This window comes from Eleutherodactylus coqui, chromosome 8, assembly GCF_035609145.1.
Source record: "Eleutherodactylus coqui strain aEleCoq1 chromosome 8, aEleCoq1.hap1, whole genome shotgun sequence".
NCBI lineage: Eukaryota > Metazoa > Chordata > Amphibia > Anura > Eleutherodactylidae > Eleutherodactylus > Eleutherodactylus coqui.
The window spans coordinates 206774432-206792092 of NC_089844.1; the positions used below are offsets into that span (position 1 = coordinate 206774432).

The following is a 17661-nucleotide window of genomic DNA, read 5'->3' on the forward strand; positions in this document are numbered from 1 at the left end:
ACACTCTCCCTGCCTATGCAGCACTTCTGTCCCTAATGCCAGGTGCAACGGTCTGCAGAGGCGATTTTGAGAAAAAAAAAAATGCCACTGCTAACAGCAGCCAACACACAGCTATCAGTGGCCCTAATAAGGACCTTTGGGGTTCTTGAAGCCTACACTAACTACCAATTCTTTCCCTACAGCAGCTCCGGTATAAACAGCACTGTCCCTCATCTAACTCACACCGCATCTGAGGCGAGCCGCGGGAGGGGCCGACTTTTATATTAGGCGAACACCTGATCTCGCCAGCCACTCACAGCAGGGGGGTGGTATAGGGCTTAAACGTTGCAGGGGGAAGTTGTAATGCCTTCCCTGTCTTTCAATTGGCCAGAAAAGCGCGCTAACGTCTCAGGGAAGGAAGTGAAAGTAACCAGAACACCGCATGGTGTTCGTTACGAATAACGAGCATCCCGAACACCCTAATATTCGCACGAATATCAAGCTCGGACGAACGCGTTCGCTCATCTCTATTTATCATCCACCCTAAATCATCCAGGGTGGACAGGACTACAGACAAGTCTGCACATATGGCCTCTGTTGTTCTTGATACAAGCAGGAAATCGTCCAGATAGGGGAAGATAAGGATTTGATTTCGCCTAAAGTAAGCTGTCATTTCTATCGCTATCTTTGTGAAGACTCAAGGGGCAGTAGAGATACCGAAGGTTAGAGCCATAAATTGGTAGCGATAGACTATGTCACCACCCTGCAGACCAATTTCAGGTATTTGTGATGGATTGTGGCTATTGGGACCCGATAGTATGCATCTTTAAGGTCTATAGTGCGCATGACGCTGTCGGGATCTATCTAGACCTCACGGTTTCCATTTTAAACTTCTTGTAGGAAATAAATTTGTTTAACGCTTTGAGGTTAAGGATGGTTTTTTTTAAATCAAGAAAACGGGGGAATAAAATCCCTCACCCCTTTCGTGTTCGGAAATCTGCATAATGACTCCTAGGTCTTTAAGTTCCTGGATGCCTTTTAGCAGATTTTTCTGTTCCTGCGGGGACCCTGGGGAGGTTAGAAATAATCTTCTAGGGGGTAAGGAGTTTAATTCAGTTTGATACCCAGTTTCAATTATCTGGAATACCCAGGGGTTGGATGTTATCCCCCGCCACCGGTCCAGGTATCGTGCTAATCTAGCCCCTGTTGGATCAGCAATGGATTGGACTTCCTTACCCCAACCAACTTTTGGGTACAAGCATCTCCCCGTTTTTTCTTTCCCTTTAGTTTCTGGAGGTGGCTGCCGTGTCCTCCTTTGAAAAGATGGCTTCTTATAGGACCTCCTGTCTGGAAGGATATTGTTTTTGTGTCCCGCTTTTTCCAGGATTTTGTCCAAGACAGGTCCGAACATATATTCCCCTTGGAACGGGATTCCACAGAGCTTATTTTTGGACGTCACGTCGGCTGACTATGATTTCAACCACACGCCCTTCTTACGATGTTGCTGAGGACCGCGGTTCTCGTGCCATATCCAACGGTTTCCGCTGACGTGTCTGCAAGAAAGGCAGTGGCCATTTCCAGAAGGGGAAGGCAGCTGGCTAGTTCTTCCCTGGGAGCCCGTTCTTTTATTGATGTTTCCAATCTGTTCAGCCACAGGACCATAGATCCGGCTACCGACGTTGCCGCGATATTAGCTTCGATAGTGAAGGCGGTTGCTTCCCAGGTCTTTCTCATCAGTCGACTTTTTTGTCCATAGAATCTGAGAGCTGGGACGCGTCTTTGAAAGGTAGCAGAGTTTTCTTGGCCACCTTGGCGATCTACATGTCGACCTTTGGGGTCTCTCTATACGGACGGACATCTTCCTGAGAAAAAGCCAGCCGGTTTCTAATCTCTTGAGACGGATAGCCTCTTTTCCGGTTCCTGCCACTCGTCTGTGATAATCTGCTGCAGGGTCTGGTTAACCAGAAATAAAGTTTTCCTTCTTGACCAAAGTCCCCCAAACATCTCGTCCTGGATAGTTCTGGGCGGACGGTCCTCCTCAATCTACATCGTTTCCCTCACCGCCTTGATGAAGTGTCCCATGTCATCTGAGGAAAAGTAGTATTTTTTCTCGTCCTCAACTATCGGCAGCGGATCTTCTAGTCCTCCCTCTGATAGGGGTTCCAGGGACTCCCCGGAGATAGAACTTGCCGATTCTGCCTGCCTTGACCTTCTAGGAGGCCTTGATGGTCCAGGCTGAGGGTGAGAGAAGGATGCCATGGAGGGCTGCAATTCCTCCTTAATCATGCACCCGATATCAGTTTTAAACGGCGCCCTTTCCTCCGCTAGGATCTCCCAGTGCACTCTTCACATAGGGACTTTTTGTAACTATCGTCAAGCCTCTTGATACAGATAATGAACTTCCTAGATTTCTTTCTGGGGTCCGCTTTAGTCTTCGGACCTTTTTTTATCAGTCTAACCCATACACAAGAATAGGGGAAAGGGGGAGAAGAGGGAAAATATATGCATCTAATCAATCACAGAGACAAGTTTTGCATATTCCTTCTTTGGCATATAGCCACTCTCGGTTTGTAGGGTATCTGCTTCTCCTTCACGTGCTGAGCTGTCGCGTGTAGACATGCTGAGGCACTTCTGGCAGTTCGCAGGGTAACTTCCATGCAGGAGCAGAGCCTGTGTGAAGCAGTTTTTTTTTAAATCTGGCGCCATTTCCGGGTCCACGCCGGTAGCCACGCCCCCTACGTCGTGCTCGTGCATGTGACGTCACCACGCCGGATGACATCACCAGTATGCGCCCCGTGGACGCCGCTGCTCCCCTGCCAGGAGGAGCTATCCGATATGGCAGGCGGCAGCCAGAAGTGCTGACCCGCTCATGGAGGATTGCGCTGCTTGGACCCATGGTGGCGCAGGCCGGGGATGCAGGGACCGTGGTATGCTGCCCCGACCTCTTCCCTCCACGGGACTTCGGCACTATGTGCCTTTTGGTGAGTACCTCCCCCGAAGCTTGCATCTGGCCACCGTAGGGATAGGAAGACACTGAGGAATGGTGGAAAGGGAGGTGCTTTTAAGGGCTTTACCTGTCCCTATCGAGGTCACAGGGCAACCTCCATTGTAATGGGGCCGTCTGGATGACTACCAGGAAAACACACTTTTCATGAGATGCATTCTTTACAGTAGGAAGACCTACTGTTCCTAAAATAAGCCCTAGCTGCATGAAGAACAATACATCACCTAAGAGGCGTTGTCCACTTCGACGCACGTCTCTTCTGCAGCTCCAGCACTTATTTGTAGTCTTCACAGAGCGCCTCTCGGTCAGGGGTTTTAAAAACTCCACCTCTAGGAAGCATTGCTCTGGTAGGTTCTGGAGCACAGCAGCTCAGTTAATCCCTGCAATCAAGCGCTAACTGTGATTGGTTAATGAGTGCCGCGGCTCAGCCAATCACAGCCAGCGCTTCTTGGCGGCTGGGTTTTTGAAACCATGTATAGACCACAAAGCGCTCTGTGAAGACTACAAACAAGTGCCTCTTCTTCGTTGATGAATTGCTTTTTTTTTTTTTGCTTTTCATGCAACTTAGACCCCCCCCACACACACACACACACACTTTATTTAACCCCTTAGTGACCAAGCCTGTTTGCGCCTTAATGACCAGGCCAAATTTTGCAAATCTGACATGTGTCACTTTAACATGGAAAAACACCAGAAAGGTTTTGCGTATCCAAGCGGTTCTGACATTGTTTTTTCGCCACATGTTGTACTTCATTTAGGTGGAAAAAAAAGACCGATAGAATTTGTGTTTATTTATTAAAAGCGCCAAAATTGGGAAAATTTTGAAAAAAAAATCGTCATTTTTTCACATTTCCAACTGCAATATCTTAAATATGTGCAAACATACTATAGAAATTTTTGCTAAGATTTATATTTCCATCTGTTTACTTTATTTTGGGCGCACATTGGAAAAACGGTCGTTTTTTTTTAACCATTTAGGAGACGTACAAATTTCACATTACTTTTCAGCATTTTGAGGAACACTTTGTTTTCCTATACCAAGCCAAGATTGGAAAGGCTCATGAGTGTCAGAATAATAGATACCCCCACAAATGACCCCATTTTAAAAACTACACCCCTTAGGGTATTCACAGTTTTTTTTTCAGGCATTAATTCAATTTAGAGGAGAAAAAGTAAAATTTCATATTTTTGCAAATCTGTCATTTTAAAGACATATTTTTTTCCTATAGTTTACATGAAAATGAGGATTTACACCCCAAAATGGATACCCCTATTTCTCCCGTGTTCAGAAATATACCCATTGTGGCCCTAATATTATGTCTGGATGCACAACGGGGCCCAAAACAAAAGGAGTAGTCGGTGTCTTTCTGAACATAGATTTTGCTTGAAGTCCTTTTAGGCCCCATTGCCCACTTCTAGAGTTCTTGAGCGCCCAAAACCATAGAGAACCCCCACAAATGACCCCATTTTGAAAACTAGACCCTTAAGGAATTTATCTAGGGGTGTACTGCGTATTTTGACTCCAGAGTTTTTGAATAAATTCAAGCAAAGCAAAAGGAAAAAATTGGGATTTTTGTTTTTTTGGCAATTCTGTCATTTTAAAAACAGCTTTTTTTGTACAGCACACATATGAAGGAAGACTTGCACCCAAAAATGGATCCCCCCGTTTGTGCTGTTTTCCGAAATATACCCATTGTGGCCCTAATATTATGTCCGCATGCACAACGGGGCCCAAAATGAAAGGAGTAGTCGGTGGCTTTCAGAACATAGATTTTGCTTGAAGTCCTTTTAGGCCCCATTGCCCAATTGTAGAGTTCTTGAGCGCCCAAAACCATGGAGAACCCCCACAAATGACCCCATTTTGAAAACTAGACCCCTTAAGGAATTTATCTAGGGGTGTACTGCGTATTTTAACCCTACAATTTTTGAATAGATCTAAGCAAAGCAGTAGGAAAAAATTACGATCTTCATTTTTTTGGCAATTGTGTCAATTTAAGAACAGTTTTTTTTGTACAGCACATGTATAAATGACGACTTTCACCCCAAAACGGATACCCCTGTTTGTCTCGTGTTCAGAAACATACCCCTTGTGGCCCTAATAGACTTACAGGACACATGGCAAGGCCTATAATGAAAGGAATACCGTTGGATTTCAGGGTACAACAGAATAAATTCCAGGCCCCATTGTCCACTTATAGAGCCATTGAGCGGCCAAAACGATAAGGAACCCCCTCAAATGACCCCATTTTGAAAACTAGACCCCTTAAAGAATTCATCTAGGGGTGTACTGCGTATTTTGACCCCACAGTATTTGAATGAATCTAAGCAAAGCAGAAGAAAAAAAGTTAAGATTTTCAATTTTTGGCAATTTTTTAAATTTAAAAACTGTTTTTTTTGTACAGTTTACATAGGAATGAAGACGTTCACCCCAAAATGGATCCCCCCGTTTGTCCCGTGTTCAGAAACATACCCATTGTGGCCCTCATCTACTTACAGGACCCATGGTAAGGCCTGTAATGCAGGGAGCACCCGTTGGATTTCTGGGCACAACTGAATACATTCCAGGCCCCATTGCTTATTTGTACGGAATACAAATGGACTCCTTAAAAATATTCCTCCCCCCCACCCCCCCCACACAGACACACACACACCCCTACCCCTCCGCGCCCTTTTTGGCGTTCGCAAATCTTAGATAAAAGTAATAATGTGAACTGTGTGGTATTTCCGAAGACAGGGGTAATTACGGGGGCTGGTTGGATTGGGCCCATGGGGCAATAAAACCGGGTATCCCCCCTCCTCTCATGCTTTTTGGGGGTCATTTCTTGACCTCAGCGGCAGGGATGGGGTATAAAGTGGCGCTCTGTGAGTCTCCGTAAGCTTGATGAGGTGCGGCGGTCTCACACAGAAGGCGCTCAACAAGCTGCTCCTGGAACTGCAGGAAGGCGAGCGTTCCCGGGGCTTCTTGTAAATCACGTATTACAGGTAGCGGTCTGAATAACGCCGGGCTCACACAGCCGTAGGTGGAATCCGCTTGTGGAGGCCCGCAGCGGATCCCAGCTGTGAGCCCGGCTGTGACCCTGCGTACGGCCGCGTAATGTACTGCGCATAACTGCGTACTCACACAGGCGGTCATGCGCAGTACACCTTTATTGTGTTTGTATTTCTCGCACCGTCGCTTAGCGATGACACGGGTACCTGCAGCCCGTATACAAGGTAGTTGCGTATGGGCAGCGGGTATATCCGCGACCACGGAGCACAATGGGCTCTATGCTGCGGATAGCCGCGGTAAAATAGAACCTCCTGCGTTCTCTTTTCTGCGAGTGGATTCCGTAATTCCGACCCGCTAATGTGAGCGCAATTGTGTAATCCAATGCGATTGATCTGCGTATTACCGCGGATCAGACGCATGCGGAATCCGTAATTCCTATGCGGTCATGTGAGACCGGCCAAAGGTAGATCGCTACCTTTTTATCACGTGACCGGGGACCGCTCAACAAGGCCACCCGTCACTGCTCCAGGCTCTCGGCGACCATTGGTCGCTGGGAGCAAGGAGACTTTAGGTTTCCTGGGCTCCCCGCCTCCTGCGCATGTGTCCGGTGTTTTGCCGGCAATCGCATGTGCAGAATCCGGGAAAGTTCACGAAGGAGGATCGCGTCGGGGTGAAAATATGGAGGCCTCCGGTAAAAAGTGTCATCTACTCTCACCGATCGTCTCGGTGAGGGGAGATGAAACTTCACCTTTTTTTTTTTTTTTTTTACTTTTATGTGATCGCCATTATCCATTGGATAACAGTGAACACGTGACCAGGAACCGCTCACCGCGGCCCCCGTGACATCTCCAGGCTCTCAGCTACGTTTTGTAGCCAGGAGCAGGGAGAATTTAAATCATCCTGGCAATCCACGGCTTTTTCGCATGCGTCTGCCATTTTGGCGACGGGCGTGTGTGCAGAAGCTGGGGTACGGTCCGCGGATAAATACGGGAGCCTTATGTACGTACTTTCATCCTCCCTCACAGATATGATCCGTGAGGGGAGATGAAACGTACGCTTTTTAAACTTTTTTTTACATTTTTAAAACTTTTTACACATTTTTTTTTACTTTACCTGATCACTGCTATCCATTGGGTAACAGGGATCATGTCCCCGGTATAATCTCTCTGCTCCTAGCTACACATGGCAGCCAAGAGCAGAGGGATTTAGAATTTTCCAGGGCTCAAGCCACTCTGTGCACGCGCCCCATGTCAATCATCGGGCGCGCATGCGCAGAGGGGGACTTCGGGTCCCGGAACAGCAGGGACATCGGCGGACCTGAGGTGAGTATTTTCACCTCCCCTCATGGATCCGATCCATGAGGGGAGGTGAAACTTTACTTTTTAAAAACTTTTTTGCACTTTTCCGCGATCGCCGTTATCCATTGGATAACGGCGATCGCGGTAGCGGGGACATCTTCTGCCTCCCGGCTACCTACAGGAGCCAGATTTTAAATCTCCCGCACCGCCGGGCCTTCTCCCGCACCGCCTGGCGCGCATGCGCAGAAGACCGGCTTCGGGGCCCGCAGCGGCAGGAGAGCGGGGAGCAGTGCGGACCTCGGTGAGTATTTTCAGCTGCCCTGATGGATCCGATCCATCAGGGCAGCTGAATCTTTAACTTTTTTTGTACTTTTATTTACTTTTTTGCGAGCGGCGCTATCCTAGCGCCTATTGCAATGGGGGGGGGGGGGGGGGGTGTTCCGTTCAGCCCGGGATGACAGCTTCATGCTGTCGGCTACCTGCAGACACCGACAGCATGGAGCCGTCACGTCCAGAGCCCGAGGGGGTTTATTCTCTGCAGGACACGTTTTTACGTCCTCAGAGAATAAAGCGCATTTCGGGAGGACGTAAAAACACTATGGGCTGGTTGTTAAGGGGTTAAGCACAAAAAAACAGGGAGAGCCCAACAAAGTCACGTGGCATTGGAGCGATTCAAAACTGCGAAGTCGCTGTGAGAGAACACAGATGCAATATCGCTGCCATCTTCTGGTGGATATCGCCGCCCTCTAGGACACGACAGAAGTGCACAAGCAGATCATCCGTTTCATGAACACATAGAAAACAAAAAACTGATTTTAGTTTGAATTCCAAACTTTATTCCCCTCTTCAGGACCCCGAAGCGCCACAAACACTCAGCAGTAATAAATATGTGCTCAGTGCGTGTCCAATCTTTCTTTGCAGTTTGCTCAGCATGTAAACGCCGTCACGGCTTGATCAGGTATAGCATATTGTGGACACAACAAGGGACCAGAGTATTGTCTAGACCAGAAGTCTACAGACCATGGAGCGGCACTGGCCTGTGGATCCAATGAACGTGGTCTCCGTGCGGCAGCCGCTATTTACTCAGTGACATGGATTGGATTCCTTTGCCCGCTGCTGCCGTCGCATCTCTTGCTGCAAGACAAAACGCATCATGTGAAGAGAATAAACCTCTTTATATCATAAGAGCGGATCATACATGGCGAGCAGGCGGCGGGTGTGCAGTGGATGACCAGTATACAGGGTGTGCACAGGCCCAACGCACTCACATACCCAGTGGGCTGTTCACGGTTCCATAATGTAGTTTTACTACAGAACACAAGGCCGTCCTCAGACTGGGGTCTGACCACCGGCAGCGCACAGGTATGGCCATGGGGACAGCCAAGAGCTGCTCCATCTCCAGGGTCAGTGATGGGAGTGGTGGTCTCACAGGCCCACCACTGCTCCACCGCTAGCAGTCATATATCTATCCTGTGGATTGGGATACATACATTTAGTGGGAAGAATGGAAAGCTGTTAACCCCCTCCCTGCCTGCGTTGTGCAGACAGCCTCGCCTTGTACAGTCAGGCCCGACCGTCACCCGGAATGCATTTAGCTAATATGTTGCAGATGTATTGCCGGCGGCACCTAATCAAGGCGATGCCTTCTCCTTCCACAAGAGCTCTGGAAACGGAGGAGGAGGAATCTGGTCGACATGGCGACTACTACACTTTTTCTTTGCGCCACTTTTGACGTTTGCCACAATGAGTCTTTTGTGTTATTAAGTGACAACCAACTAGATTGGAGAATGCGACTTGTTGCTGTGTGAGCGGCACTGGAGGGAGCCAGCGGAGCGAGTATGAAGGTCTACTACATCCACATAGCCCAGCAGAGGCGACGCGCTTCACTGCATCCTCTACAGACAGCTCCCTGCTGCGCTCATGCATGCTTACCGTTATTAATTAGCTGGAAAATTATTATTTAAATCGGAAAAAAATCTAGAAAAAATAAACAAATAGAATCTGTGGAGAACGAAACCAACGAGCGAGCGAGACGCAGAAATATCAGCCTATAACCGCAGATCAGCCGAGAATAACCCTTCAGAGGCTGGGATGGTCAACCCCTGCCATTACACTATGGCTGTGCTGCTCACTACTGGGGGTCCTCAGAGATCCGGAAGCCCTTAAGGCCCATTTACACACAACGGTCATCACACTAAAGCCATCGTTTGAGCGATCACCGTTGCATCTAAACGCGCGGCCATCGTTTGAGCGATTGTCTTTCAGTGTAAATGGGCCTTTATAACACAGAATTACAAATCTGCTACAAAAGAAAGGACCCGTAGAAATGGACATTAGTCGACCGTCGGATGTGACTCAAGCTGCTGCCTGCAGGGTTTACTGTTAATATATTTAATAGGACTCTCTTTGATGACCTCTACTGGGTGAAAAGAAAACTGCAGGCATTCTTCATTAACAGGGTTTTATTTAAATATTGATAAATATGAAATAATTTAAATGTGTGTGTACTAATATATATATATGACGAAAGCCCTGGCTGACGAGCTGGCTGCTAATTCTCCAACTTCCCGATGTTGTAGAAACATGAAATTTGGCACGGGCATTGATTATGTCATAAATAGGAAAAGCTAATGGGTCCCAACTCGATTATTCAATTCTAAGCGCCAAAGAATTAGCGTCCAAATTTTACATACGGAATCTAATTCTCTCACTTCCTGATGTCATTTTATATAAAGGAAATGTCACATGGTTGCCTCCCCGTGGTGTTTCCTGGGTAACGCAGAGAACTATGCAAAATGGTGAACATATGTTTTTCCGGTATCTCTAAAGTAACCACGACTTCATAAGATTTTCCGTGTGAACACCAGATAAACACCAGTACCAAATTAACTCGGGCGAAGCCGGGTATATCAGCTAGTTTAATGTATCGGCGGCGGCCGAGGCCGTCGTGCGTGTAATATCTCGGCGGCGGCAGCGGAGGAGGCCGTCGTGCGTGTAATATCTCGGCGGAGGAGGCCGTCGTGCGTGTAATATCTCGGCGGAGGAGGCCGTCGTGCGTGTAATATCTCGGCGGAGGAGGCCGTCGTGCGTGTAATATCTCGGCGGAGGAGGCCGTCGTGCGTGTAATATCTCGGCGGAGGAGGCCGTCGTGCGTGTAATATCTCGGCGGAGGAGGCCGTCGTGCGTGTAATATCTCGGCGGAGGAGGCCGTCGTGCGTGTAATATCTCGGCGGAGGAGGCCGTCGTGCGTGTAATATCTCGGCGGAGGAGGCCGTCGTGCGTGTAATATCTCGGCGGAGGAGGCCGTCGTGCGTGTAATATCTCGGCGGAGGAGGCCGTCGTGCGTGTAATATCTCGGCGGAGGAGGCCGTCGTGCGTGTAATATCTCGGCGGAGGAGGCCGTCGTGCGTGTAATATCTCGGCGGCGGCCGTCGTGCGTGTAATATCTCGGCGGCGGCCGTCGTGCGTGTAATATCTCGGCGGCGGCGGAGGCCGTCGTGCGTGTAATATCTCGGCGGAGGCCGTCGTGCGTGTAATATCTCAGCGGCGGCGGAGGCCGTCGTGCGTGTAATATCTCGGCGGCGGCGGCGGTGTAATCTATCAGTATATGAGGAGGAGGTCGCCGTCCGTGTAATCTATCAGTATATGAGGAGGAGGTCGCCGTCCGTGTAATCTATCAGTATATGAGGAGGAGGTCGCCGTCCGTGTAATCTATCAGTATATGAGGAGGAGGTCGCCGTCCGTGTAATCTATCAGTATACGAGGAGGAGGTCGCCGTCCGTGTAATATATCAGTATACGACGAGGAGGTCGCCGTCCGTGTAATATATCAGTATACGACGAGGAGGTCGCCGTCCGTGTAATCTATCAGTATATAAGGAGGAGGTCGCCGTCCGTGTAATCTATCAGTATACGACGAGGAGGTCGCCGTCCGTGTAATATATCAGTATACGACGAGGAGGTCGCCGTCCGTGTAATATATCAGTATACGACGAGGAGGTCGCCGTCTGTGTAATCTATCAGTATATAAGGAGGAGGTCGCCGTCCGTGTAATATATCGGCATACGAGGAGGAGGAGGTCGCCGTCCGTGTAATATATCGGCATACGAGGAGGAGGAGGTCGCCGTCCGTGTAATATATCGGCATACGAGGAGGAGGAGGTCGCCGTCCGTGTAATATATCGGCATACGAGGAGGAGGAGGTCGCCGTCCGTGTAATATATCGGCATACGAGGAGGAGGAGGTCGCCGTCCGTGTAATATATCGGCATACGAGGAGGAGGAGGTCGCCGTCCGTGTAATATATCAGTATATGATGAAGAGGTCGCCGTCCGTGTAATATATCAGTATATGAGGAGGTAGTGTGTGTAATATTAGTATTTGGGAGGAGGAAGTTGTCTGTGTAAGATATCATCATTTGAGGAGCAGGTGGTCTGTGTAATACTGTTGAAATTAAAAATACCAAACTCACCGACCTGCCCTGCAATGTTTGTTGCCAATAGTGACCAATCACAGCTCAGCTTTCATTTGTTATACTGTGGTATATAGTGGCTCAGTGCTGGAGGGAAGCTGTGTGGCAGTTGGGGCAGAGGAGGAGGTAGTCTGTGTAAGATATTATCTGAGGAGCAGGAGGTCTGTGTAATAGATTAGTATTGGAGGAGGAGGAGGAGGAGGAGGAGGAGGAGGTCAGATTAGTGTATGATGAGGAGGTCGTCTTCTGCATAATAGAAGACTGTGAAATAAAAAAAACATCTGCTCAAGTACAATTCCAGCATTAGCACACGCCCCCCCCCCCCCCCCCCCCCCCGCCCTTCCAAATCAGTTCTGGTAGTGAAGCGCATCACCTCTGGGGTTATATTAAAGCCTCATATACTTACCTTGCTTGGAAGTGCATCTAGGCACATGATTAGCTCACCTACTTTTTGTGTGTGTTCTAGTGACTAGTGTGAACATTGAAGACACTCTGCCTCTATCCTATACACATCACACATTGAGCATCATGTATGTGACGCCAGAGAAGGCAGAGGCTGTGAGTACAGCACCCGTGCCATTTTAAGGGGGGTGGAAATATAGTGTTGTGTGCCTGTATGTAAACCGACGATGGAAGTGGGAAACCGGTCACATGACCCGCTGGGCACTTACACTTTCTTTCTTCTTCCTTTTTCTTTGCTGCCTCTTCCCTCTGTTTTCGAATGATTGCTAGACGGGCCAAGTCAGCCTTCGCTTGGTCTGTTTTGCCTGCTAGATGCAACTTCATGTAGCGCTCTTTTGCCTTTTGCTTTTCTATTTCTTCCCTGTTGCAAATAAAAAGCAGAATCCGCGTTACCAAGATGCAGCGGAGACAGGAAGAGTGGGACTAACCCCCAATGTACCGGCAGATCAAGACAGAGACTTGGAGCAATCTAGATTATTCTTAAGACTTCAGCAATAATCATACAGGCTCACATTTATACCTATAGAATGTTCAAAACACGTAGGGTTAATATATGTCCAATATACATGGAGGGGAGGATGAAGACTGTTACAACCAGGCCTCTGTAGCTGGACACAGAGCAGAAACAACAGGACTCATACTATCATTAACATCCTTGTTACAGTCCTGGGTATAATAGATGGCAGAGATCTCTGTACTGACCCCTGATATATTATACATAGTTATTAGAGCGCCCTTGTTACAGTCCTGGGTATAATAGATGATGGGAGAGATCTCTGTACTGACCCCTGATATATTATACATAGTTATTAGAGCGCCCCCTTGTTACAGTCCTGGGTATAATAGATGATGGGAGAGATCTCTGTACTGACCCCTGATATATCTATATATATAGTTATTAGAGCGCCCCCTTGTTACAGTCCTGGGTATAATAGATGATGGGAGAGATCTCTGTACTGACCTCTGATATATCTATACATAGTTATTAGAGCGCCCCCTTGTTACAGTCCTGGGTATAATAGATGATGGGAGAGATCTCTGTACTGACCCCTGATATATCTATACATAGTTATTAGAGTGCCCCCTTGTTACAGTCCTGGGTATAATAGATGATGGGAGAGATCTCTGTACTGACCCCTGATATATCTATACACAGTTATTAGAGCGCCCCCTTGTCACAGTCCTGGGTATAATAGATGATGGGAGAGATCTCTGTACTGACCTCTGATATATCTATACATAGTTATTAGAGCACCCCCTTGTCACAGTCCTGGGTATAATAGATGATGGGAGAGATCTCTGTACTGACCCCTGATATATTATACATAGTTATTAGAGTGCCCCCTTGTTACAGTCCAGGGTATAATAGATGATGGGAGAGATCTCTGTACTGACTACTGATAAATCTATACATAGTTATTAGAGCGCCCCCTTGTTACAGTCCTGGGTATAAAAGATGATGGGAAGGATCTCTGTACTGACCCCTGGTATATTATACATAGTTATTAGAGTGCCCCCTTGTTACCGTCCTGGGTATAATAGATGATAGGAGAGATCTCTGTACTGACTCCTGATATATCTATACATAGTTATTAGAGCGCCCCCTTGTTACAGTCCCGGGTATAATAGATGATGGGAGAGAGCTCTGTACTGACCCCTGATATATCTATACATAGTTATTAGAGCGCCCCCTTGTTACTGTCCTGGGTATAATAGATGATGGGAGAGATCTCTGTACTGACCCCTGATATATCTATACATAGTTATTAGAGCGCCCCCTTGTTACTGTCCTGGGTATAATAGATGATGGGAGAGATCTCTGTACTGACTCCTGATATATCTATACATAGTTATTAGAGCGCCCCCTTGTTACAGTCCCGGGTATAATAGATGATGGGAGAGAGCTCTGTACTGACTCCTGATATATCTATACATAGTTATTAGAGCGCCCCCTTGTTACAGTCCCGGGTATAATAGATGATGGGAGAGAGCTCTGTACTGACTCCTGATATATCTATACATAGTTATTAGAGCGCCCCCTTGTTACTGTCCTAGGTATAATAGATGATGGGAGAGAGCTCTGTACTGACTCCTGATATATCTATACATAGTTATTAGAGCGCCCCCTTGTTACTGTCCTAGGTATAATAGATGATGGGAGAGATCTCAGTACTGTTTGAAAGCAAGTAAAGACCTTGGGGGATGCAGGCATCGATCCCACCACCTCTCACATGAGGAGCGAGCACTCTATCATTTGAGCTAATCCCCCTTGCCCCTCCACGGTTTCTCCCCATCCATCATTTGATCTTCAGACCCGCAGTCACTGCAGTGTGTCGAATGTCGTCATCAGTGCTCAGGGGGGACGGGGACACGTGTATGGGAGAAGGTGGCGCCGGCTTCACTCGCACTAACAGCGGGCTGGATGATCAGCTAATGCCTGCGGATCCCCATCAACCACTGATGACCCATCCTGATGAAATGCCTGGAATACCCATCCAAGAGCGATGTGCCATTACTGTCCAGTATATATACACAGGAGCCGCAGTGCCCGTCTCTAACACACTAGCTACAAAAGATCCTGATGCCGACCACCATGCCCGGGGCAGCAGGAAGAGCTGTTGGAGGGCGACTGCAGTGGTAATTCACCATTCAGGTAAATGGCTGGCCACCATATGCCGTAAGAAGACAGATGAGGGACTTGAGTATAAGCCCACTGTCACTATTAACCCAACGCCACATGACGTGCAGCTACATCCTTTCCTGACCTCGGCGGCAGGGATGGGGTATCAAGTGTCGCTCTGAGTCTCCGTAAGCTTGCTGAGGTGCGGCAGTCTCGCACAGAAGGCGCTCAACAATCCGCTCCTGGGGCTGCAGGAAGGCGAGCGTTCCCGGGGCTTCTTGTAAATCACGTATTACAGGTAGCGGTCTGAATAACGCCGGGCTCACACAGCCGTGGGTGGAATCCGCTTGTGGAGGCCCGCAGCGGATCCCAGCTGTGACCCTGCGTACGGCCGCGTAATGTACTGCGCATAACTGCCTACTCACACAGGCGCAGTACACCTTTTTTGTTTATATTACCCGCGCTGTTCCTTAGCGATGATACGGGGAACCGCAGGCCGTACACAATGTAATTATGTATGGGCAGCGGGTATATCCACGACCATGGAGGACAATGGGCTCCATGTCACGGATATCTGCGGTAAAATAGAACCTGCCGCGTTCTTACTTCTGCGAGTGGATTAGGTAGCGGCACACAGCCTGTGTTACTTGTATGTGTACACGAGCTACTATATCCGCCTTCATCCCAGCTACTATATCCGCCTTCATCCCAGCTAATTTGCTACCATGCGGTTGTCATCCGCATGGAAATATTATGCAGTGGCGGCTACTTCAGAGGAATAAAATATCTACAGGCAGACGTGAGGTAAATTCTCCTCAGTATATACACACACACAGAGGTGAGGTAGATTCTCCTCAGTGTATACACACAGAGGTGAGGTAGATTCTCCTCAGTATATACACATAGAGGTGAGGTAGATTCTCCTCAGTATATACACATAGAGATGAGGTAGATTCTCCTCAGTATATACACATAGAGGGGAGGTGGATTCTCCTCAGTATATACACATAGAGGGGAGGTAGATTCTCCTCAGTATACACACATAGAGGTGAGGTAGATTCTCCTCAGTATATACACAGAGAGGTGAGGTAGATTCTCCTCAGTATATACACAGAGAGGTGAGGTAGATTCTCCTCAGTATATACACAGAGAGGTGAGGTAGATTCTCCTCAGTATATACACATAGAGGTGAGGTAGATTCCCCTTAGTATATACACATAGAGGTGAGGTAGATTCCCCTCAGTATATACACAGAGAGGTGAGGTAGATTCTCCTCAGTATATACACAGAGAGGTGAGGTAGATTCTCCTCAGTATATACACAGAGAGGTGAGGTAGATTCTCCTCAGTATATACACAGAGAAGTGAGGTAGATTCTCCTCAGTATACACACACACACAGAGGTGAGGTAGATTCTCCTCAGTATACACACACACACAGAGGTGAGGTAGATTCTCCTCAGCATACACACACACACACAGAGGTGAGGTAGATTCTCCTCAGTATACACACACACACACAGAGGTGAGGTAGATTCTCCTCAGTATACACACACACACAGAGGTGAGGTAGATTCTCCTCAGCATACACACACACACAGAGGTGAGGTAGATTCTCCTCAGCATACACACACACAGAGGTGAGGTAGATTCTCCTCAGTATACACACACACACAGAGGTGAGGTAGATTCTCCTCAGTATACACACACACAGAGGTGAGGTAGATTCTCCTCAGCATACACACACACACACAGAGGTGAGGTAGATTCTCCTCAGTATACACACACACACACACAGAGGTGAGGTAGATTCTCCTCAGTATATACACAGAGAGGTGAGGTAGATTCTCCTCAGTATATACACAGAGAGGTGAGGTAGATTCTCCTCAGTATATACACATAGAGGTGAGGTAGATTCTCCTCAGTATACACACACACACAGAGGTGAGGTAGATTCCCCTTAGTATATACACAGAGAGGTGAGGTAGATTCTCCTCAGTATATACACAGAGAGGTGAGGTAGATTCTCCTCAGTATATACACAGAGAGGTGAGGTAGATTCTCCTCAGTATACACACACACAGAGGTGAGGTAGATTCTCCTCAGTATACACACACACACAGAGGTGAGGTAGATTCTCCTCAGCATACACACACACACAGAGGTGAGGTAGATTCTCCTCAGTATACACACACACACAGAGGTGAGGTAGATTCTCCTCAGTATACACACACACAGAGGTGAGGTAGATTCTCCTCAGTATATACACACAGAGGTGAGGTAGATTCTCCTCAGTATATACACATAGAGGTGAGGTAGATTCTCCTCAGAATATACACATAGAGGTGAGGTAGATTCTCCTCAGAATATACACATAGAGGTGAGGTAGATTCTCCTCAGAATATACACATAGAGGTGAGGTAGAGTCTCCTCAGTATATACACATAGAGGTGAGGTAGATTCTCCTCAGTATATACACAGAGAGGTGAGGTAGATTCTCCTCAGTATATACACAGAGAGGTGAGGTAGATTCTCCTCAGTATACACACACACACACACACACACACACACACACACGTGAGGTAGATTCTCCTCAGTATATACACACACACACACACACAGGTGAGCTAGATTCTCATCAGTATATACACACACAGGTGAGCTAGATTCTCCTCAGTATATATACACACACACACACAGGTGAGCTAGATTCTCCTCAGTATATATATACACACACACACACACACACACACACAGGTAAGCTAGATTCTCATCAGTATATACACACACAGGTGAGCTAGATTCTCCTCAGTATATACACACACACACACACACACACACAC

At 47.7% G+C, this 17661-nt stretch overlaps 1 protein-coding gene across 1 annotated transcript in view; it reads right to left on the reverse strand.

Moving 5' to 3' along the window:
• Positions 1-8083: 8083 nt before the first annotated feature.
• The window catches only part of PDAP1 (PDGFA associated protein 1), a 24340-nt gene continuing 14762 nt past the window's right edge, over positions 8084-17661 (reverse strand). The window contains exons 5-6 of the mRNA XM_066577261.1: positions 12410-12561; positions 8084-8404 (exon numbers count right to left, since the gene is read on the reverse strand). Of these exons, the coding sequence (XP_066433358.1) occupies positions 8346-8404; positions 12410-12561 (211 nt within the window). The 3' untranslated portion in view covers positions 8084-8345. The remainder of the gene's footprint in view (positions 8405-12409; positions 12562-17661) is intronic.